Source organism: Ornithorhynchus anatinus, chromosome 8 (genome assembly GCF_004115215.2).
Source record: "Ornithorhynchus anatinus isolate Pmale09 chromosome 8, mOrnAna1.pri.v4, whole genome shotgun sequence".
In the NCBI taxonomy this organism is placed as follows: Eukaryota; Metazoa; Chordata; class Mammalia; order Monotremata; family Ornithorhynchidae; genus Ornithorhynchus; species Ornithorhynchus anatinus.
Genome location: NC_041735.1, coordinates 56,062,760 through 56,085,215, shown reverse-complemented (window position 1 = coordinate 56,085,215; position 22,456 = coordinate 56,062,760). Strand labels below are relative to the sequence as shown.

The 22,456-nt window shown below is 47.3% G+C and overlaps 1 protein-coding gene across 1 annotated transcript in view; it reads left to right on the top strand.

Annotated features, from left to right (window-relative positions):
- Positions 1–19,102, top strand: part of NFE2L3 (nuclear factor, erythroid 2 like 3) — a 37,062-nt gene extending 17,960 nt beyond the window's left edge. The window contains exons 2-4 of the mRNA XM_029071312.2: positions 11,866–11,949; positions 12,899–13,006; positions 16,030–19,102. Coding sequence (XP_028927145.1) covers positions 11,908–11,949; positions 12,899–13,006; positions 16,030–17,292 — 1,413 coding nt within the window. The 5' untranslated portion in view covers positions 11,866–11,907 and the 3' untranslated portion in view covers positions 17,293–19,102. The remainder of the gene's footprint in view (positions 1–11,865; positions 11,950–12,898; positions 13,007–16,029) is intronic.
- The last annotated feature ends 3,354 nt before the right edge of the window (positions 19,103–22,456 follow it).

Genomic DNA, 22,456 nt, shown 5'->3' with positions numbered 1-22,456 from the left:
GAGGGAGGGGGAAAGGGAGGGGAGACAGGCAGCACGGTGACAATACGTAGAAAATTATTTCAGAGCATTCACAATTTTGCTCAGAGGTGAAGTGACTTGCCCAAGGTCACTCAGCAGACAAGTGGTGGAGCTGGGATTAGAACCCAGGTCCTAATGACTCCCAGGCCCATGCTCTACCCACTGATGTTGCACCCTTCATTCAAATTCATTGTAGATTTTTTGCGGTCATCGAGCAGGGTCCCTATCCACTGAAGAGGATAAGCAGACATGCTGGGAGCTGATTGATGGGTTAGATATTCACTTGCACATTTACATTTCCAATGTGCAAATTGTTGTGGGTTTTTATTTAAATGCTGATTATGGTCTTTAGTGCTTACTCTGTGCCAAGTATGGCAGGAAGTACAGGATAATTGGATCAGATACAGTCCCTCTCCTTCCCGTGTCTCACAAACTAAGAGGCTTAAGAAGAGCAGGTGTCTTATCCCCATTTTACAGACCAGCAAACTGAATCACAGGAAGGTTAAGTAACTTACCCAAGGTCACACTGCAGGCCAGTTCATAGCGGGAAGCAGCGTGGTTTAGCGGATAGAGTACGGGCCTCGGAATCAGATGGTCATGGGTTCTAATCCCGGCTCTGCCGCTTGTCTGCTATGTGATCTTGGGCACTTCATTTCTCTGAGCCTGTTACCTCATCTGTAAAATGGGGATTGAGAGTGTCAGCCCCATTTCAGACAGGAGCTGTGTCGAACCCGATTTGCTTCCACCCACCCCAGCGCTTAGTACAGTGCCTTCACGGACTCCGTCCTCTCCCGGTTCTCCTCTTATCTCTCTGGCCGGTCATTCTCGGTCTCCTTCGCCGGCGCCTCCTCCCCCTCCCATCCTTTAACTGTTGGAGTTCCTCGAGGGTCAGTTCTCGGCCCTCTTCTGTTCTCCATTTACACTCACTCCCTCGGTGAACTCATTCGCTCTCACGGCTTTGACTACCATCTCTACGCAGATGACATGCAGATCTACGTCTCCCCCCCCCCGTCCCCCCCCCCCCCCCCCCCGTCCTCTCCCCCTCCCTTCGGGCTCGCATCTCCTCCCGCCTCCGGGACGTCTCCGCCTGGATGTCGGCCCGCCACCTAAAACTCAACGTGAGCGAGACTGAGCTCCTCATCTTTCCTCCCGAACCCGGTCCTCTCCCAGACTTCCTTATCGCCGTGGATGGCACGACCGTCCTTCCCGTCTCTCGGGCCCGCGATCTCGGTGTCATCCTTGACTCGTCTCTCTCGTTCACCCCACGCGTCCTATCCGTCACCGAGACCTGCCGGTTTCACCTTTACGATATCGCCAAGATCCGCCCTTTCCTCTCCACCCAAACGGCTACCTTACCGTTACGGGCTCTCGTTATATCCCGGCTAGACTACTGTGTCGGCCTTCTCTCTGACCTCCCTTCCTCCTCTCTCGCCCCGCTCCGGTCTATTCTTCACTCCGCTGCCCGGCTCATCTTCCTGCAGAAACGCTCTGGGCATGTCACTCCCCTTCTTAAACACCTCCAGTGGTTGCCTATCGACCTCCGCTCCAAACAAGAACTCCTCACTCTAGACTTCGAGGTTCTACGTCACCTCGCCCCTTCCTACCTCTCCTCCCTTCTCTCTTTCCACCGCCCACCCCGCACGCTCCGCTCCTCCGCCGCCCACCTCCTCAGCGTCCCTCGGTCTCACCCGTCCCGCCGTCGACCCCCGGGCCGCGTCCTCCCGTGGTCCCGGAACGCCCTCCCTCCTCACCTCCGCCAAACTGATTCTCTTCCCCTCTTCAAAACCCTACTTAAAACTCACCTCCTCCGAGAGGCCTTCCCAGACCGAGCTCCCCTTCTCCCTCTACTCCCTCTGCCACCCCCCCTTCACCTCTCCGCAGCTTAACCCTCTTTTCCCCCCATTTCCCTCCGCTCCTCCCCCTCTCCCTTCCCATCCCCTCGGCACTATACTCATCCGCTCGACTGTATATATTTTCATTACCCAATTTATTTTGTTAATGAAATGTACATCGCCTCGATTCTATTTAGTCGCCATCGGTTTTTACGAGACGTTCTTCCCCTCGACTCTATCGCCATCGTTCTCGTCTGTCCGTCTCCCCCGATCAGACCGTAAGCCCGTCAGATGGCAGGGACCGTCTCTATCTGTTACCGACTTGTTCATTCCAAGCGCTTAGTCCAGTGCTCTGCACATAGTAAGCGCTCAATAAATACTATTGAATGAATGAATAGTAAGCGCTTAACAAAGACCATAATTATTATTATCATTAGTGGCAAAGTTAGGATTAGAATTCAAGTCTCCAGGCTCACGTTCTTCCCGTTAGGCCATATTTACCCCTCCTTTGTGGTCTCTCTCTGCTCCTGTTGTGGATTTTTGTACCTCTGTCATAGTTTATGAAATTGAGTGTGAAAGCAACAATAGTAATACTCACATCTTTCTTGTTGACCATGACAACTATTCTTTTAAAAAGTTATTTCAGTGGTGGGTGGGATGAGTTGAAAGGATTAGGATCTGCGCTCGCACGGTAGGTTGAGGCGATGGAGAGGTAGGAGAGGAGGCCGGAGGGGAGCTTCTCTGTCCGATGGCTTCCTGCCTTAGCTTGCCTTCACGTGACCTGGACTTTCTAATGTCCCAGCGGAGCCGAGGGAGTGGACGATATAACGAAGATTTCCTTTTTAATCGGAAGTTGTCAGCGAAGATTTCACATGGGAGGAATGTGTATAGACATTTAGAGTCTTTATAACTGTGGAAAAACCTCATATTCCTAGAGTAAACTTACCGAAAGCTGCAGCGTAATCGGAAATGTAGTCTTTTGGCCGGGATCCGCTTCCAAGAAAACAAAATCATGGGCATTTTTAGCTGGCATAACCCAATTAAGGACACCGGACAGGAAGATACAATATTGATGGTAAAATGTCAGATTATTCTGAAAGGAGTGTGCTCCAGCCTTCAGAACTATTGGTAGGTGAAATGTCAAAGTTCTTTGGAGCAAGGAGTTAAATCATGTATGTGTCAGAGCCCTTCCAAGAGATGGAGAGGCCGGGGATGGGCTTTTGATGTTCAGTGTTCTTCCCAGCCCCCAGACAGCTAAATAATTCAGCTACAGTAAATTTACTTAATTTGGACACTACTAATCCTAAATTTGTGATACTGGAACCTCCTGCTTCCTCCCTTCAGTTAGAAGGCTCAGACTGTGATCTAAAGAGGTTTGCTCATGGCCAAGTGTCAAAAGCGTGGGCTTGGGAGTCAGAGGTCGTGGGTTCTAATCCCGGCTCTGCCACTTGTCTGCTGTGTGACCTTGGGCAAGTCACTTCACATATCTGGGCCTCAGTTATCTCATCTGTAAAATGGGGATTAAAACTGTGAGCCTCACGTGGGACAGAGAATGTGTCCAACTGGATTACCTTGTATCTACTCCAGCGCAGTGCTTGGTACGTAGTAAGGGCTTAACAGATACCATAATTATTATTACCTTTAATGGTATTAACTGAGTTTATTGGATGCCGAGCACTGTACTGGGCACTTGGGGGAGTACGGTTCAACGGAGTTGGTAGACATCAGCGAGCTTATAGTCTTTGTACATAATAAGTGCTGTGGGGCCGAGGGTGGAGCGAATACCAAATGCCCAAAAGTCACAGATCCAAGTGCATAGACAATGCAGATGGGAGAGGGAGCGAGGCCCCTTGGAGGAGATGTGACCTTAATCCACAAAGCTTCGATTCAGTAACAGGAGATAATGCAGTAAAGTAGTAATAGTAATAGTAGTAATGTAGTAATGCAGTAATGCAGTGAAGAGAAGCAGCGTGGCTCAGTGGAAAGAGCCCGGGTTTAGGAGTCAGAGGTCATGGGTTCTAATCCCGGCTCCGCCACTTATCAGTGACTTCGGGCAAGTCACTTAACTTCTCTGTGCCTCAGTTACCTCATCTTTAAAATGGGGATTAACTGTGAGCCTCACGTGGGACAACCTGATTACCCTGTATCTACCCCAGCGCTTAGAACAGTGCTCGGCACACAGTAAGCGCTTAACAAATACCAACGTTATTATTATTATTAAAGTAGAAGGAGGAGGGAGAGGGAGGGAGAAAAAGAAGGAAAGAGGGACACTTTGCTACCCACATGCCTTGGGTAGATTTGAAGAGGCAAATAGGTACAGTCTTCAGGAAGGCAGACTTTATTTAGCACACACAGCGTATCCCGGATATTCCAAACATCCTGAATCAAACTGCCTTTAAAGAATCCACTACCATTCAGATTGAATCAATCCCTGCTATCTGTGTGCGGAATACTGTAATAAGTGTTTGGGGAAGAACAGTGGCGCATTAACAGACATCATCCTTGCCTTAGCAAAGGTGACAGATATTAAACTACAGGTGGGAAGAAGCAACGAAATACAAAGATATGGAAACAGGTGCTTCGGTGGAGTGGGTGTGCGGAAGTGCCGGTGGGGAGAGGGCAGGGCGGAGATGTGGAGATGGCGGAGATGTGATTTCGGAGGGGTTCTAAAAGTGGGGGAGAATAACAGTCTGTCAGATATCAAGAGGAATGGAATTCCAAGTAGAACGAGGGGCATAAGCAAGAAGTCAAGGGTGGGAGAGATGACAAGGCACAGTGAATAGGGTGGCTTCAGTGGAACGAAGCATGTGAACTGGGGTGTAATGGGAGACGAGGCAAGCTGGGTAATGGGGAGAGAACCGATTGAGTGCATTACAGCCCGTGATGAGCATCTGCTTGGTGCGGAGAGGAACGGGCAGCCGTCGGAGGTTTTGAGGAGTGGGGAGATGTGCCTAGAATGAACTGTCTTCCTCTCTTCCCCTGCTTAGTCTAAACCGAGTGTTTTACGGTGTATCTGTTTTCAGGTGAGAGGGTGTTCCCATTGTGCTTTGGAAGGCATAAAAAGGAAACCTGAATGTTTGTGTTTACCAAGTTAAATCTGGAAGGGCATTGAGACACCCGCACTCCCACCACCCCCCGCTGAGTTGCCCCAGTGGGCAAGAGTGCTTCGCTGGACTGGAACCAATAGGAAAGTCAGGAGCCGACAGAAGCAGCATGGCCTAGTGCATAGGGCACAGGCCTGGGAGTCAGAAGAACCTGGTTCCAAACCCAGCTCCACCACTTGTCTGCTAAGTGACCGTGAGCAAATCACTTCATTTCTCTGTGCCTCAGTTACCCTGTCGGTAAAATAGAGATTAAATCACTTACCCCCTTAAGGGACAAGAACTGTTTCCAACCTGATTACCCTTGTGCCTACCCCAATGCTTAGAACAGCGCCTGGCATATAGTAAGCACTTTAAAAAATGCCTTTTTTTTAAAAAAAAAAAAAGGCCTGAAATGGACAGATGTCTGCTCTTCCCCAGCTGATGGGAGTGGATTAATGGATTTTGGTTACATATGCCAAATCTGCACCCACAGCCACAGAATAACTGTAGGAATGATTGATATGGGATATTTATATTTAGTGTGTGTGTAGGTATATCACACCCATGTTTAGAGTCTGAAACATCGTGGTCTCCTGATCTCTGCTAGAAACCATGTGTTTTAAATTAATGACTAGACTCTACTCATATCTATAGGTCATAATTTGATCAGTCACCCTTCCTGAGCAATTACTATGTGCAAAGCACTACACTGAGTACTTGGAGGGTACAGTATAACAGAGTTGTTTGATACGTTCCTCGTCGCAAGGAGCTTACAGTCTTGAGATGTATATGTGCAGAAGTGCTGTGGGACTGAGGGAGGAGTGAATAAAAGGCACAAATCCAAAGGGGTGAACCAAAGGCTCCAAAGACGATGCCAAAGGGAGTGGGACAAGAGATTAATCTTCTAATGGAGAGGACAGACTGGGGGGAGGAACACAGGGTGTGACTCTTCGGGGGAATTCGGGGCTGAAAGAAATTTCTGTCCCAGGCTTGGGAAAACAGTGGGAAGAATCTGGAGAGGAATCACAAAGCAGGGATATCCCATTGATGTGTCATGTGACTCAGCTGATGGATGTTGAACGACAACCTTAACTTGGGTAGCCTAAGGCAAGCTCAGGGAGAACAGAAATCTGTGCGGCAGAATAATAATAATAGCAGTGGTATTTGTTACGGGCTTTGTGGCAAGCACTGTTCTAAGCATTGGGCTAGATACAAGATAATCAGGTCGGTCACAACCCAAGTTCCACATGGACTCACAGTGGAAGCAGGAGAGAGAGCAAGGTATTAAATCCCCATTTCACGGAAGAGGAAACTGAAGCCCAGATTTAAAGTGACTTGCTCCCAGGCCGTGCTCCTTTCCACTAGGCCACCCTGCTTCTTCAAGCAGAAGGACAAAGGCTCACTTGATCTTGATTTTTCAAACAAATACAGGTCTTGAAAACAGGACCTCCTCATCCCTCTGACCTTCAGTGGTCTAAATTTCCCCTGGGATAACTGCCTTATGGCCTTTTGATCCTTCAGCGTCATCTTTGATCGTTCACCTGCTTCCAAGGGAACCTGATTAGGGCTTAGACCCTCCGTGAAACAGGTTAGCTTTGTCCTACTGATGTGGCTGTTGCCATGGTAATCCTACTCAGCAGGAGAGGAATCCCCCTTCCAACACCGGGTGTATGTGCTTGGCTGAGAAGCCAATGGGGTGAAGTGTCCTTCTTTGGGATTCTGATCGAACACCTCTAAGTCCGGATTCTTCCCAGAGCCCAGTCGCGTGAAGCACTGAGGATCGCTCTCCATTCCCTCCTGGAAGAGTGGGAAGGATCTTGAGAGTGGGGCCCATCTGTGACCCAGAAGGGAGCCATGTGTCACCAGTCACATCCGCTGGCATGTCTGTGGAAAACCGGGGCTAAATCAATCATTTAGAGTCCACTGGCTTCTGTTCTGGGGTCTCTCTCAGGGGTCTCCCCTCTAGGCCCCTGAGAAGCAGCGAGGCGTAGTGAATAGAGCACAGGCCAGGGAGTCAGAAAGTCAGGCTCTGTGTGCTCTGTGACCTTGGGCAAGTCACTTCACTTCTCTGTTATCTATAAAATGGGATTTGAGACTGTGAGCCCCAGGTGGGACAGGGACGGCGTCCAACCTGATTTGCTTGAATCTATCCCAGCGTTTAATAGTGTTGGTATTTGTTAAGCGCTTACTATGTGCCGAGCACTGTTAATAATAATAATAATAATGTTGGTATTTGTTAAGCGCTTACTATGTGCAGAGCACTGTTCTAAGCGCTGGGGTAGATACAGGGTCATCAGGTTGTCCCACATGAGTCTCACAGTCTTTATCCCCATTTTACAGATGAAGGAACTGAGGAGAAGTTAAGTGACTCACCCACAGTCACACAGCTGACAAGTGGCAGAGCCGGGATTCGAACCCATGACCTCTGAGTCCCAAGCCCGGGCTCTTTCCACTGAGCCACGCTAGGTGCAATTCTAAGCGCTGGGGTAGATATAGGGTCATCAGGTTGTCCGACATGAGGCTCACAGTCTTAATCCCCATTTTACAGATGAGGGAACTGAGGCACCGAGAAGTGAAGTGATTTGCCCAAAGTCACACAGCTGACAAGTGGCCGAGCTGGGATTTGAACCCGTGACCTCTGACTCCAAAGCCCGTGCTCTTTCCACTGAGGCAGGTTTAGTACAGTGCCTGACATGTAAGCGCTTAACAAGTGTCATTATTATTATTAGACAGTGAGCTTCTTGTTTGCAGGAATGTGTCTCTTGCTTTATTGTACTCTTCTGAGTGCTTAGTACAATGCTTTGTACACAGTAAGTGTTCAATAAGTATGAATGAATGAATGGAGCAGAGCTGATTGCCCTTTTTTTTTTTTGCCAGGCACTGTACTAAGCTCTGGGGTGATATAATAATAATGGTATTTGTTAAGTACTTACTATATGTCGAGCACTGTTCTAAGCACAGGGGTAGATATAAGATAAACAGTTGGACACAGTCCCTGTCCCACATGGGGTTAACAATCTTAATCCCCATTTTACAGACAGGGCAACTGAGGCACAAAGAAGTTAAATGACTTGCCCAAGGTTACACAGCAGACAGATGGCGGGGCCGGGATTAGAAGCCAGATCCTTCTGAATCACAGGCCCGTGGTCTATTCATTAGGCCATGCTGCTTCCCCTGTTATCTGCTTCTCCTATTACTCGATCATCTTGTATCTATTCCAGTGCCTAGTAGAGTGCTTTGCACATAATAAACAAGGAGTCATTACACGGGTTCCCCAAACATCTTTGGGAGTCACTGACAGAGACAGAATCTTGACCCGGATTGGACATTTGTCCAGTCAGTCAGTGGTATTTCTTGTGCACTTGGAAAACCCATTCCCTGCCCCTACAGAGTTTATAATCTAGATAAAGACTAAGTCCCAGTGTTTCATCGAGAGAAGCAGCGTGGCTCAGTGGAAAGAGCACGGGCTTGGGAGTCAGAGGATGTGGGTTCTGATCCCGGCTCCGCGACTCGTCTGCTGTGTGGCCTCGGGCAAGCCGCCTAACTTCTCTGCGCCTCAGTTCCCTCGTCTGTAAAATGGGGATGAAGACTGTGAGCCCTCCATGGAACAACCTGTATCCGCTTGTAGCTTGTACCTACCTCAGAGCTTAGAAAAATGCTTGGCACGTAGTAAGCTCTTAACAAATGCCACCATTATCATTATTATTTTGAGGATGGGGCTTCAGAAATCATTTCCAAGTACAAACCCACCATAAGGACGAATACGGGTAGATCAAATTTAAAGGAACAAATCACATCATAAGAAGGTGATTAGGTGTACATAGTAATAGAAAATCCCAACAGATGGAAGATGAAGTTTAAATGAAAGAACTGATTCTCTGACAGGAGACTTTGAGCATGCCCCCAGGCCCCCAATCCCACACCCAGTATGACATTGCCCCCAGCCCCTCCGGAGCCAGAGGACTTCTGAGAGGGTGAACTTGAGGCTCTAGGAGAAGATGTGACTAGCTTGTATTTACCTCAGTACCCTCATCTGTAAAATGGGGATGAAGACTGTGAGCCCCACGTAGGACAACCTGATTAGCTTCTATCTACTTCAATGCGTAAAACAATGCTTGACACATAGTAAGTGCTTAACAAATGCCATAAAATTTTTTTTCAAAATCAAGGTCTCCGGGTATGGAGGTTCATAGGGAAACCTCCTTATTTTGACATCTGAGCCGCAGTCAAAATCACTTTTATTCCCACCAACTAGTTAGGGTTTTTCCATTAGTTGGCTTAATCTGAAGATTGGAGAAAATCAGTCTTTACTTGAAACAAAGACCTGAGAATCTCTCAGATTGCTTGCCCAGGGCAAAAGTGAGTTTGGAATCAACCCAACATTATTCTTGACCTCTTTTTTCCCTACCAATCAATTGTCACTATGCAGAATCATTAGTAGAACTTCTTTAGGAGGCTAAAGTGGTCTGGCTCCTTGTCTTAAACACTGAACAGCCTTTTCTTTGAAATGGCTTTTCTTAAACCACCCTCACACACACCCACAATTCCAAATTAAGGTGACAATTAGCAGTTAAACTAACCACTTCACAGTCACCTGTTTATCACTACAGTTGGAATTACATTTAGAAGCTACATTACAGTTAGAAGCTGCCACTGGGAAGGATGGCTATTTTATAATCACCCCACCCTCAACCCCACAGCAGTTATATACATATCTTTAAATGATTTATTATAAATTATTTATACTCATGTCTGTCTCCACCTCTAGACTGTAAGTTCTAAGGCAGAGAACAGGTCTGCTAACTCTGTTGCATTGTACTCTCCCAAGTGTTCAGAGGACGTAGAAATGCCAATAAATGAATGTCAATAAATGCCACTGATTGATTTAAGGCTTATGTCTCAGCATATTAATAGTTATAATCAACTGTGGTATTTTAAGAGCTTACTATGTGCCAAGCACTGTGCTATGCCCTGGGAGAGGTAACAGTATACGAAGATCCACATGAGGCACCCACTCTGAGGAGGAGGGTAAACAGGCACTGAATCCTCATTTTACAGATGAGGAAGGTCAGACGGGGAAATAGGTTGTGACTCGCCCGTGGTCATGTAGCTGGCTGCTGGCCGAGCTGGAATTAGAACCCAGATCTCCTAACTCCCAGTCCTGTTCTCCTCCTACTAGGGCGTGCTGATTCTTGTTGCATGTGGAAAGGGGTGACGGGGAGGTTAGTGAAGACAAGAGGCACCTGCTAGTGAGCAACAGACTTCTAAACGGCAAACTGACATTAGGAAATCAATGAAGGCCAAGGATCCAAAACCGAGTTGGCCCTAAAGACTTCCTGTTGACAGAGGAGAGCTTTTTGAAGAGTTTGGGTTTTAGATATTAATGTGTCTTTTAGTGCTTTTTTAATATATATATATATAGCAAATACCTTATCCCTTACCTCCAGGAATGATCCTACACTGGCCAACAGTATGGCTTAGCGGAAAGAGCACAGGACTGGGAGTCAGGAGACCTGAGTTCTAATCCCAGCTCCACTGCCGTGTGACCTTGGGCAAGTCTCTTCTCTGTGCCTCAGTTTCCTCCTCTGTAAAGTGGGGAGTAAAAAACACGTTCTCCCTCCCCCTTAGACCACGAGCCCCATTTGGGACAGGGACTGTGTTTGATCTGATTGTGTTTTATCTACTCCAGTGATTAGTTTAGGAGGTCGCACGTAATAATCTCTTTATTATTATTGTTATCATTATTATTACCATTATAAATAGATCAATTTATGGTATTTGGGACGCGCTTACTATGTACGAGGCACTGTATTAAGCATTGAAATTACTATGTGCCAAGCATTGTTCTAAGCACTGGGGGGGGGGATAGAAGCTAATCAGGTTGTCCCACATGGGGATCACAGTCTTCATCCCTATTTTACAGATGAGGGAACTGAAGCACAGAGAAGTGAGGTGACTTGCCCAAAGTCACCCAGCTGACAAGTTTTGCAGCCGGGATTAGGACCCATGACCTCTGACTCTCAAGCCCGTGCTCTTTCCACTGAGCCACACTGCTTCTCTACTGAAATAGATGTTCAAGTCTTCCCTGCTTTCAGGGGCAACTTCCTCTTGCTGAATAACTGTAGTTGTGCCAGCTTTTCATGGTGAAAGAAGCGGCATTCCAAGGCCAGTTCCAACTGGCTAGGTGGTGGGAAGATGAACTGAGGAGGTGTTTCCTTTCTCAGCAGGTTGGGACTGAGCAATGGAGAAAACCTGTAGCCAAACCTCATCTTGGAGGCTTGGTTTCCCTTGGGGAGAAGAATCGATCGCCCCTCTGCCGGGGGAGTAATAAGTTTCCCACCTCAGCAAAAACTGTGCCTCGACTCTCCCCGAAGGACCCTGGTCCGAGGGGATTTAAAAGCAATGGATGCAGGTGCGCGCCTAGCAGTTGTAGGATGTGTTGGTTCTGACCTCTTTGGGAAGTTGGCTTACAGCAATCCCCTGCAGAGGGTCTCTCTGTTTCTCAGCTGATAACGGCCTTGGGAAGGAAGACATCCAGCCCCTCTTTCAGGAGCTAAGGAATTCAATGCATATGGCCTAGTGGAAAGAGGATAGTAATAATAATGATAATGGCATTTGTTAAGCGCTTCCTATGTGCCAAGCACTGCTGTAAGTGCTGGGGTGCATACAAGGTAATCAGGTTGTCCCATTTGGGGCTCACAGTCTTAATCCCCATTTTACAAGTGAGGCACAGAGAAGTTAAGTGGCTTGCCCAAGGTCATACAGCAGACAAGGGACGGAGCCTAGATTCGAACTCACGTCCTCTGACTCCCATGGCTGTCCCAGAAAGCCTCTGATCAGGGAGTCACTCCCTCCCACACCAAGGCAGCTCGCCTGGAGGGTCTTCAGAGAAGAATCATTTTCAAATGAACATTTGGTGTGTTTGTTTCCAGACCAGTCGAAATGAGGCGGATGGCACTCTCTCTTTGGAAGATATGTTTCAGCTGTTCTCATCACAGACAGAAAATGCCCCAAAGGTAAGTGGGAACCCTCTTTATTCTAACCTTGATCGTAGAAAACAGAAATACATCACGTTTGATATTTAGTATTATCTCGGTGCCTCCAGAACACTAGAGATGAGAGGATCGTGTTATTGATGATAAAAATGACCAGGAGCGCAATGGGGCCTAGTGGATAGAGCACGGACCTGGGAGTTGGAAGGACCGGGGTTCTAAGCCTGGCTCCGCCACCTTTCTTCTGTGTGACCTTGGCCAAGTTAATTCATGTCTCTGTTCCTCAGTTACCTCATCTGTAAAATGAGGATTAAGACTGGAAGCCCCTTGTGAGACATGGACTGTCTCCAACCTCATTAACTAGTGTCCACCCCAGCGCTTAGTACAGTGCCTGAAACAAAGAAAGTGTTTAACAAATACTGTAAAAAAAGTAGTTGTTTATTTTCAGGTTTTCAAATTCACATTAACTGCCTGTAGGTAGTGTGCCCTAGTGGAAAGAGCTTAGGACTCGAAATCCCAAGTTTTAATCCTGGCTCCGTCCTTGCCTGCTCTATGGCCTTGGACAAGTCACTTAACCGCTCTCCACCTCAGTTTCCCCATTTGTAAAGTGGGGATAAAATGCCCGCTTTCCCTTCCTCCGAGACATTTAGATCCATTTGGGACCAGCTGTCCGTTCTGATTCTCTATTACCTCCCCCCCCCAGGGCTTAGCGCAATGCTTGGCACATAGGAAGCACATCATAAATACCATGATTATGATCTATTATTTTTCATTGGCTAGAGTAGAATAGTTGGTTTTCTGTAAACTCAAAAATAGTTTTATGTTTCTTGTAGTGATAATAGTAATTATGGTATTTGTTAAGCACTTACCAGGTGTCAAATACTGTTCTAAGCAACTTGGATGTCTTTACCTCATGGGTTGTGATGCTGAATTGCTGATGGCATTGAGCCATTTTGTTTCTGGCTTTTTTCAGGGCCTAAGCGGAGCCTGTGATTCTGCCCCGCAGCCTACACCAGGGCCGATACGGGGTAACGCCGCGGGAGAGATATGGCCGGACTTCCTCTCGTTGCCTGAGCTACAGGTAGCGGGATCATCTGATCATTCTCCCCCCTCCTCCCCTTTCCTATCGCACTCTCCCCCAAAGGAGCTCCTCTATAACCAAACTGATCATTAGGGCTTTCCAGCCTCCCATTGTCTTGCCTTTTTCAAACTCACGGAAGATCTCCTAAACTTTTGTCAGGGTCTCCTGCGCCTTTTGCAGCTTCGAAAGGTGCTCTCCGGCATCCCTGTGTCTTCCTCCTCTCACTTAGCGTCCGTTTCCTCTCCTCGACGGTTTTCTGTTCAGCACTTGAGGCCTAAAAAAGGATTTGTTCCCTCTCTTCCAGTGGTACACTGAGGACAAACTTTCAGTCATTCCTAGACTTCTCTCTTCATTCCGCTATGCTCTATTTGCCTTCCAAACCGTTCAGGCTTCCTCCTGAATGCCTGGATCTTTTCATATATTTCTTTAGGGTGCTTTAAAGGCCAATCCCTCTCTACCTTTCCCCACTAGAAGGTGGTGGGGCCCACCAACCAACCTCCTAAAAGGGTTCTGATTCGGAGATCCTGCCTGATTTTAGTCTTGTTTCTTCTTTTGCGTCGTCTCCTGTCGATGAATGTATTCTTGATACGCCCATTCTCGCTGTCCCAGAAGCTGGCAACCTTGGCTACCATCCTGATCTTCTCTTTGTCTCGGTCTGTATGTAAATCCGGCTGAATCTTCCTCTAATAGTTCACAGATTCTGCCTTTCCTCCCTTTCTTTTCTTTCTTACCATCGCACCTCTCTGGACTCCTGTAGCTATAGCAAGGTAATAATAATAATACTTGTGTTAAAGTGCTTACTGTGTGTCAAGCTGGAAGCTTCTCTAGACTGTAAGCTCGTTGTGGGCAGGGGACGTGCCTACCAGATCTGTTCTATCTACCCCAGCTCTTAGAACAGTGCTCTGCACACAGTGAGTGCTGCTTGGAGAAGGAGCGTGGCTTAGTGGAAATAGCCAGGGCTTGGGAGTCAGAGGTTGTGGGTTCTAATCCCGGCTCTGCCATATGTCAGCTGTGTGACTTTGGGCAAGTCACTTCACTTCTCTGTGCCTCAGTTACCTCATCTCTACAAAGGGGATTAAGACTATGAACCCCACGTGGGTCAACGTAATAACCTTGTATCTACCCCAGCGCTTAGAACAGTAAGTAACATAGTACAGTTACTTAGAACTTTGAACAGTTAAGCACATAGTAGGTGCTTAACAAATACGATTATTATTATTATTATTTCCCTCCATATTGGTCTCTTTGTCTCAAGACTCTCTCCACTTCAATCTATCCAACATACAGCAGTACAGATTATCTAAATGTTGTTCAGAACGCATCCCTTCCCCACCAATCCTCCAAAGCTCCAGAGGTTACCCACTTCATCTCGCATAAAAAAAAAATCTCCTAACCATTGGCTTCAATGGTCTCCCTTAGCTGACTCGCTTTTATCCTGTCCACTCCCTATAGCCAAGCTCGACCTGTTCGCTCCTCCTAAAACATTCTAACTCAACCTTGCTCACAGCTCTCCCATCTCTGATCTGTTGCTCACCCTCTGTCTCTCTGTGAAACTTCCTCCCATCTGAGGTCTGCCTATTCACACTCGTCCTCACGCTTAAGCTCCTTGTAAGTGTCGTACTCTCTGAAGTGCTTAATACAGTGCTCTGCACGTAGAAAGCGCTCAATAAATACCATTGATGGATCCATTTGAAAGTCCTCCTAAAAAACTCCCTCTCCAAGATTCTTTTCCTGACTAATCCCCCACTTTCCTGAAAAAGCCTTCCCAGGAAGCATGCTGAGCACTTATATGGATATCTTCATTTAATGGTTTACCTGTGTTTTCTTATATTATTTGTATCCTCTTGGAAGAATTTGGCTGCTTTTCTCCCCCATTAGACTGTAAGCATCTCAGACAGGTCCTCTCTCTTTTATTTCTATTATAAATTCTCAGCTTCTAATACAGTGACCTCTGCTTAGTAAATGCTGCCGATGATGATATTCTTGGTGCTTTTCCTTGTCCTTCAGAAGCAGAATTTTTCTTGCCCTGCTACCTCACTGCAGTAAATGATCTCCATGATGCCCCCTCCACCTCCCACCCCCTTGGCTTAGGTTGGGTGGGCAACATTCTGTGGGTTTATATTGGAATTAGCTTGGATGTGAACTTATCTCCTCCTTTTAAAAAGTACCAAGGGCACTGTTGTGCGTGAACTTGATCAGTTCTAGAACTGAGGAAGCATTAAACCAACCTGACATTTCTGTAAATCTAGTTTTTATAATCTTTGGAGAAATCCATTTGTCCATGAGGCATTCTGTAACGTAGACCATTATGAGGATAGAATAAATATCATTCCCGGGATGAGTCCAGCGATCTGTCTCTGACGGGAGATTATTTGGAAGAGCAGTGTGGTGGTTACTCTTCCTCCTGGCCTTAATATTCCAAACATAGGAATCACCCCCAAACTTGCCCTTCGGTGACCAGTTATGCCCTGCTCATCCACGAGTTCTCCAAACTCCTCTAGACCCCACTGATGACAAATTCCATGTTATCACCCACTGAATGAAGAAGTTTCCTTTTGGCTTGTTTTAAGCTTTCTACTTTCAAGCATCAAGAAGTGCTCTTTTACCTTGTCTGTGGGATTGGCTGTTTGCCTTTCATGATCTTGTAGACCTGTTTTTAACTTTTACCTTGCCAGATGGGAAAGTCCTCATCTTCTTGATCTATTCTCAGAAAGAAGTCGCACCCCACCCCCACCTTATTATTTTGTTTGCTCTTTTGTACCTTCCAAACAATTCAAAAAGAAAACTTCCATTCTGAGGAAGTCTTTCATTAAGAGATCAACATGTGCCCCGAACAAGAGACCTCTCGGTGTGCTTTTCGAGTAGAGTTGCGGATTAGAAACTGAATCGCAGCCAAGACCGTAGCCCAACGTTAGAGGAGGAGGGTGAAGGTGTGTAATATGGGCACAGAGTGATGGAAAACTGGTGCCAATATGAATCCGTCCTTGTCTGAATGGAATTTGGCTTTCTTTTCCTTTTTTAAGGGAATCTCACTGGGGGATGTCCAGCCAGCAACCAGCGAGAGTAGAGGTGGGAGTTCTTCATCCCGTCACAGTGTAAATTTCACCCAGGCTATAAGTCATGATGTGAGTCTTCATGAGGCCACGCTGCTGAGTTCAGATGCATCCAGAAGAAATTCTGGGTCAGAGAATTGCCGGTCCCAGGAAACGTTTCTGCCGTTCAATTCCAGCAGCACTAACTCCTCTCAGTCCCCCTCCGCGTCCAACCTCACAGCCCTGTTTCCTTTCGTCGACACTTCCGTTGGAAATGCGACGAGCCAGGATCTCCTCCCGGGCCTCGACGACAACATCTTCGACGAGATCAATCTGATGTCTCTTGCCCTGGAAGAGGGTTTCAATCCTCTGGCGGTTTCTCGGCTCTTTGAAGAACCCGACTCCGATTCCGGCCTGTCTTTAAATTCCAGCCGCAGTAGCGCCTCTGCGAGCAATTCGGATTCGTCTGCTCTGGCCTGCAACGGAGAAGGCGCCGTGGGCTACGGCAGTGACGTGGGATCCCCTCGGCACGATGGCTTGGAAGGAGCCGTAGGAAGTGACTGGCCGGAGTCTGGCCGGCTGCGCCGCCCTGGAGATTATCTGGGCGATCCAGAGACCCCCGGGAAACCCACGTTTCGGCACGTTCTTCACAACCACACCTACCACTTGCTGCCAGATCCAGCCCTGTCCACCCCCGAGTCACCGGACTCCTGGCCTGGGACGTCACCCCAGGTGAGGGACCGAGACCTCCGTGACTTGGAAAGAAGCCTGAGTCGGGACGAGCGCCGGGCCAAAGCTCTCCGTATCCCGTTCTCCGTGGACGAGATCGTCGGCATGCCGGTCGAGGCCTTCAACCACATGTTGGCCGGGTACTACCTGACCGATGCTCAGGTGTCCCTGATCCGGGACATCAGGCGGAGAGGAAAGAACAAGGTCGCCGCCCAAAACTGCCGCAAACGCAAACTCGACGTGATCCTGAACCTGGAAGACGACGTCTATCACCTGAGGGCCCAGAAGGAGAGCTTGAAGAAGGAGAGGGCCCAGTGCGACAGGTCCATCAGCTCCCTGAAGCAGAAACTGAACGACCTGTCTCGGACCATATTCGGTCGACTCCGAGACGAGCGGGGCCGACCCGTGAACCCAAGCCAGTTCGCTCTGCACTGCGGCCGGGACGGGACCGTGGTGATCGTCCCCAAGGAATTGGTGGCGCCGGATCAGAAAAAAGAAAACCAGAAAGAACGGAAAAAAAAGTGAGGTGGAAGCGAAGGAGACGGGTGGACGGTGAGCTCTCGGAGAGAGGCGTGGGTGGAGGGAAGCGGAGGTCAAACGACCCGCCCCCTCCCCTCATCCAGTGCTTAGAACAGTGCTTAACAAATACCATCATCGTCAACCTCCGGGCCAGTCCGGCTGGATCTGGATCGCACACCTGCCCAACCTGCCGCTGTTTAATCCCAGAGTTTTGTTCACCAGACGCGGTGTTCGTGGGCCGCTCGAAGGGCTGACGGCCAGTCCACACCAGGTTACGCCACAGTATTTAGTGCAGCCTCTCTCCCCTTCACCGAGACCAGAGTAGATTCCTGTCTCCTCACACCCCATCTCCCCACCCAAGTCGGGTTGCTTAGAATCGAATGGACCTAGGGTGGGATCATGTGGAATCACTGTACCGCCCTGCCTTTCTGAGATAGGAGCCGTCTTCTGGGGAGAAACGATCATTTTAAAGCAAAAAAAAAAATAAAGTCTCAGCAAAAGAGATTTCTTTTGACCGTTTTCACCCGAGGCTTTTAAATACAAAGTGACCTTAAACTTTTTATTTAGTCTGTTAGCACTGGAAAACCTTTTAGCGTAGAATTAAACGTCAGCCTTGAAAAAGAACTAGCTTTAGTTCAATTTTTGTGACTACTTAAATTATGTATTTCTTTTCTATGGAAGTAAATTATGCATTTGTAGAAGATGACCTTTCATCTCTTTTCTGAAGAAGTCCTGGTGGCTATTCAGACGCTCAGTTTATATATTTATAAAAACAAGTTAAGCAAACAGGGATTGCTGATTGATTTTAGAGTATGTGTTTTTTGGGACTTCCATGAAATCCTCCTTTGAAAAGATCATGTCTCTACAGATCTGCAATATGCTTTCTACAAGTGGCTTTTTTTGGACCCTGTTTCTTTCTAAAAGAAAGAATAATAACTGTCAAGATAGAGAGAGAGAGTGTGTGTGTGTGTGTCTGTGTGTGAAGGGCAGGGGGGGGAGGGCCTGCACATAGAGGCTTTCCTTTTTTTAAAAGCTTTGTTTAAGCACTTTGAACTTTAAGTTATAAAATTCAAACTCTTCACTTAAGAATTACCCAGCTGAAGAGATGACGTCGACACTTGCCTTATCCTTGAAACGGGGACTAGATTCATTCAATAGCCGACTTAGCTTTGCTGAGGTTTTATCAGCAGCAGGAATACAAGCCATCGCCACTTTGTCGCCGACATTTTGAAAAAGTGCCTGTTCTCTCAAATGGTTTTACCTGAGTCTTTTGAAGCAGTGAGTGATGAAAGAAGCATCTTTAATAGTGAAAAGGGCTTGAGTTTGGGGGAGTTGAAAGTTTTATTGTCCTTTGAGAGCGTGTCATGCAGACCTATTCATGTGCCGAGACTCACATCCAGAGCAAATTTTTCAGAACGGTTCAGCTTCGTGTGGTGGCAAGCCATCTGGGATAACAGTTGTTCTAAAACATACCAAAGCCATGTAAGTTGGATTGCATTCCGTCAACTCTAGAGAGAGTTCTGGGACTCGTATTCATCCAGGAAAAATGGGCTGGTCACAAGTAATAATGGCATTGCTCTCCAGGAGTTTCCGGCTGCCCAGATTTCCTGTCCTGCGAGAAATTGAAAGCAGTACGCTCCTCACAACGTGAAACTCAACCTGATCGTTGCCATCATCTACCAAAAGTGACTCTGGGATCCTAGCTTTTAATAATGATTGTTCTCCATGTTCTGGTGGGGTGTGTGTGTATGTGTATATGTGGTTTTGTGAGGGTTTTGTTTTTTTGTTTTTTCTTTTTTACAATAAAGCTGTTTCCACTGTAATTTGGTTGTCTAAATCTGTCAGGAACCTCAGACTTTGGAGGCAGTTGTTCCTCAAGTAGCAAGAACTGGTGTATTCCCTGGCCAGGTGACTCATACAGAGAATTCTGGGGCAGGATTCACCTTTTCTACCTCCACTTTAAAGCTGAGGTGAGTTTGCTGTGGGCTCTGTGGGCTTTTAGGTTTGAACTCTGAGGCGAGTGTGCTGTAAGGTCAGGATTATAGACAGAATTACAGTGCTGAAACCAGACTTTACCAATAGGCGAGGGTTGATAAGAGGAAAGTGTGAGTTTGGAAACTGAGTAAACAAAATTATTCTCTCAAGAATAAGGGACTCCAGATATGAGGAAAACTGAAGTCACGTGGCCTTGCTTATTGGCTGTTGAGTTAGAGGTGAACACGAAAGCTTTCCTGAGAGAAGAAGAAAGAAACCAAAGTCATTTATAGTGTGCAGAGCACTGTACTAAGTACACTGTAACAGGTCCCCTGCCCAGAAGCAGCTTATGATCTATCAGAGAAGCAGCGTGGCTCAGTGGAAAGAGCACGGGCTTTGGAGTCAGAGGTCATAGGTTCGAATCCCGGCTCGGCCACTCGTCAGCGGTGTGACTTTGGGCAAGTCACTTAACTTCTCGGTGCCTCAGTTACCTCCTCTGTAAAATGGGGATTAAGACTGTGAGCCCCAAGTGAGACAACCTGATTCCCCTGTGTCTACCCCAGTGCTTAGAATGGTGCTCGGCACATAGTAAGCGCTTAACAAATACCAACATTATTATTATCTACCCAACCCCCAAAGTTCCGAGGTTGACACATCACCAGTTCCAAGGGCTTTCTCTTGCCCGTCTTCCAGAAGCTCTCCCTCATCTTTCCCCCAAAGAAAAAGGGGCCCTTGAGTCTTGGAGAACTCGCTGTTGTTGTTTTTTAACATGCCAACTCCCGGGCTTTGAGTCCTCGCAAACTGGATCCGTTGTGAGAAAGGAAACCGTGCCGCGGTGCAGAGTGAATTCCGTTGGAATCCTGGGAGCATCCTTGGTCTCTGTGGTCAGCCCAGTAATAATAATAATAATAATAATAATGTTGGTATTTGTTAAGCGCTATGTGCAGAACACTGTTCTAAGCGCCGGGGAAGATAGAGGGTAATCAGGTTGTCCCACGTGAGGCTCACACTTAATCCCCACTTTCCAGATGAGGTAACTGAAGCACAGAGAAGTTAAGTGACTTGCCCACAGTCACACAGCTAAATGGCAGAGTGGGGATTCAAACCCTTGACCTCTGGACTGCCAAGCCCGGGCTCTTTCCACTGAGCCACAGTGAGCCCAGGAAGCTTTGGGAGCTGTAGAAGTGCTTTTTGGTTCAGAGGAAGGTGTGGTTCACTCACTTCTAATGCTAACTCATGGGTAACACTACAGAAAACTGTTCTTTATAAGAATTAGGCTTCTGATCTGAAGGATGGTAGAAGGCCAGTAACACACAGGGGATATCTATCGCAGCTCTTCATTATTAATGTGATTAGACCGGGCTATTCATTAGGGTGTTTGAACCGTGGACTAATTCCTGGGCGAAGACTGACGGTTGGATGGAGTCGAGGACTGTGAGGAGCTCACAAGATGCCTTCGGACGAGGCTTGGATGGCTGACCTTTCGGGTAATGATACTTGGTAAGGGCTACGTTATGTACATTTGTTCTGCGCTAAGCACTCTATTAAGCGCTGGACTAGATTCAAGGCAAATTAGGTCCCCCGTAAGGCTCACAGCCTAAATAGGGAGAACAGGTGTTGAACTGAGAGAACAGATGAGAGAACTGAGGTACAGAGAAGATAAGTGACTTGATCAAGGTCACAAAGCAGGCAAGTAACCTCGTCAGGATTAGAACCCACGTCCTCTGACTCCCATTAGGCCACAGTGCTCCTATGCTACGCCGCTCCTGGTTTCCACAGGAATGACTCTAGGAGTTGCCATTGTGTGCAGCCTCCCCTGAATCATCTCCATGCACCGAGAAGCACTTTCTGACCATCCCTGAAACAGACTCTAAACCTAAGCACCACCACCTAGAGAGGCAGCGTGGCTCGATGGAAAGAGCCCGGGCTTGGGACGCAGCCGGGGCTGCCAATGTTCAGTATTACTTCAAGCTTTAATCGAGGGCTGCAAATTTATTTTTATGAGCACGTATACAAGGGGAATCCATGGGGACATGGCTGCATTTCTAACATTCTGCCACTGACCGAACCCTTTTGCTTGTATATAACTTTCTATAAAATGAAAATCCCATAAACAAGAAAAGTGGGCTAGTGGAAAGAGCACGGGCCTGAGAGAGGACCTGGGTTGTCTGTGCTGTGGCCACGGGCAAATGATTAAACTTACCTGGGCCTCTGTTTCCTCATCTCTAAAATGGGGTTCAATACGTATTCTCCCTCCTACTTAGACTGAGCCCAGTACTGGACAGAGACGGTCTTGACTTTATCCTGATTCTATTCCAGTGCTTAAAACAGTGCCTGGCACATAGTAAGTGCTTAGCAAATACCCTCAATTATTACTATCATTACAAGGCAACTCTGAAGTGTGTGGGGGAGGGGGGCTTGGGGGGACAAGTGAACAATGAAAGCCTTATTTTGGCCACGCTAACACTTCCTCACCCAGCCCCCTTTCATAAAAGCTATAACTGCTATTTAATAGGAAAACTACCCACAGCAGAGGTAAAATGAGGTCATTCAAATTAGGTTCGAATGCTAGATACTTGAGAGCTAAGTACAGTCCCACTGAACAAAAAAAGTACATAAAATATTTTGAAATAGGCCAGTGTAAAATGTGTAACTAGGGGCCTATTCATCATGGTAAAAAGTTTAATGTTAGCGAACTTTGAACACATCTCTAAATGTGCCAGGAACTTGGCATTAGGCTAAGTATGTATTAAACAGAAATAATTTGGGCATTTACTTGGCAATGACTTTGTATTTCACACGGATAGTTACAAGGTTATGAGATGGTCCAGCCTCTGTCCCGATCAACCTTCTCTCCCTTTTTCAGATGAGGAATCTGAGGCCCAAAAATGTCAAATGATTGGGCCGAGATCACAAAGCAGGAAGAACTGGGATGCAAACCCAAGTCTCCTGACTTCCAGTCCCGTGCTTTTTCCATCAGGACTCCCATATCAAGTGGCGAAGTGAACTACACAAAGGTCAATGGGCATCCACCTTACAGAGGCAGGGACTTTTGCGGACAAAAATAAAACGGTCGCCGCCACGGGAATCCCACCACCGCAAGCTCATCACTGGTACCTTCGGTGCCAGCTACTATGTTCAAATGGGCTATAGCAGTCTTCTTCCAGCAACTTCCTCCCTACTCCTCTCTTCGGGA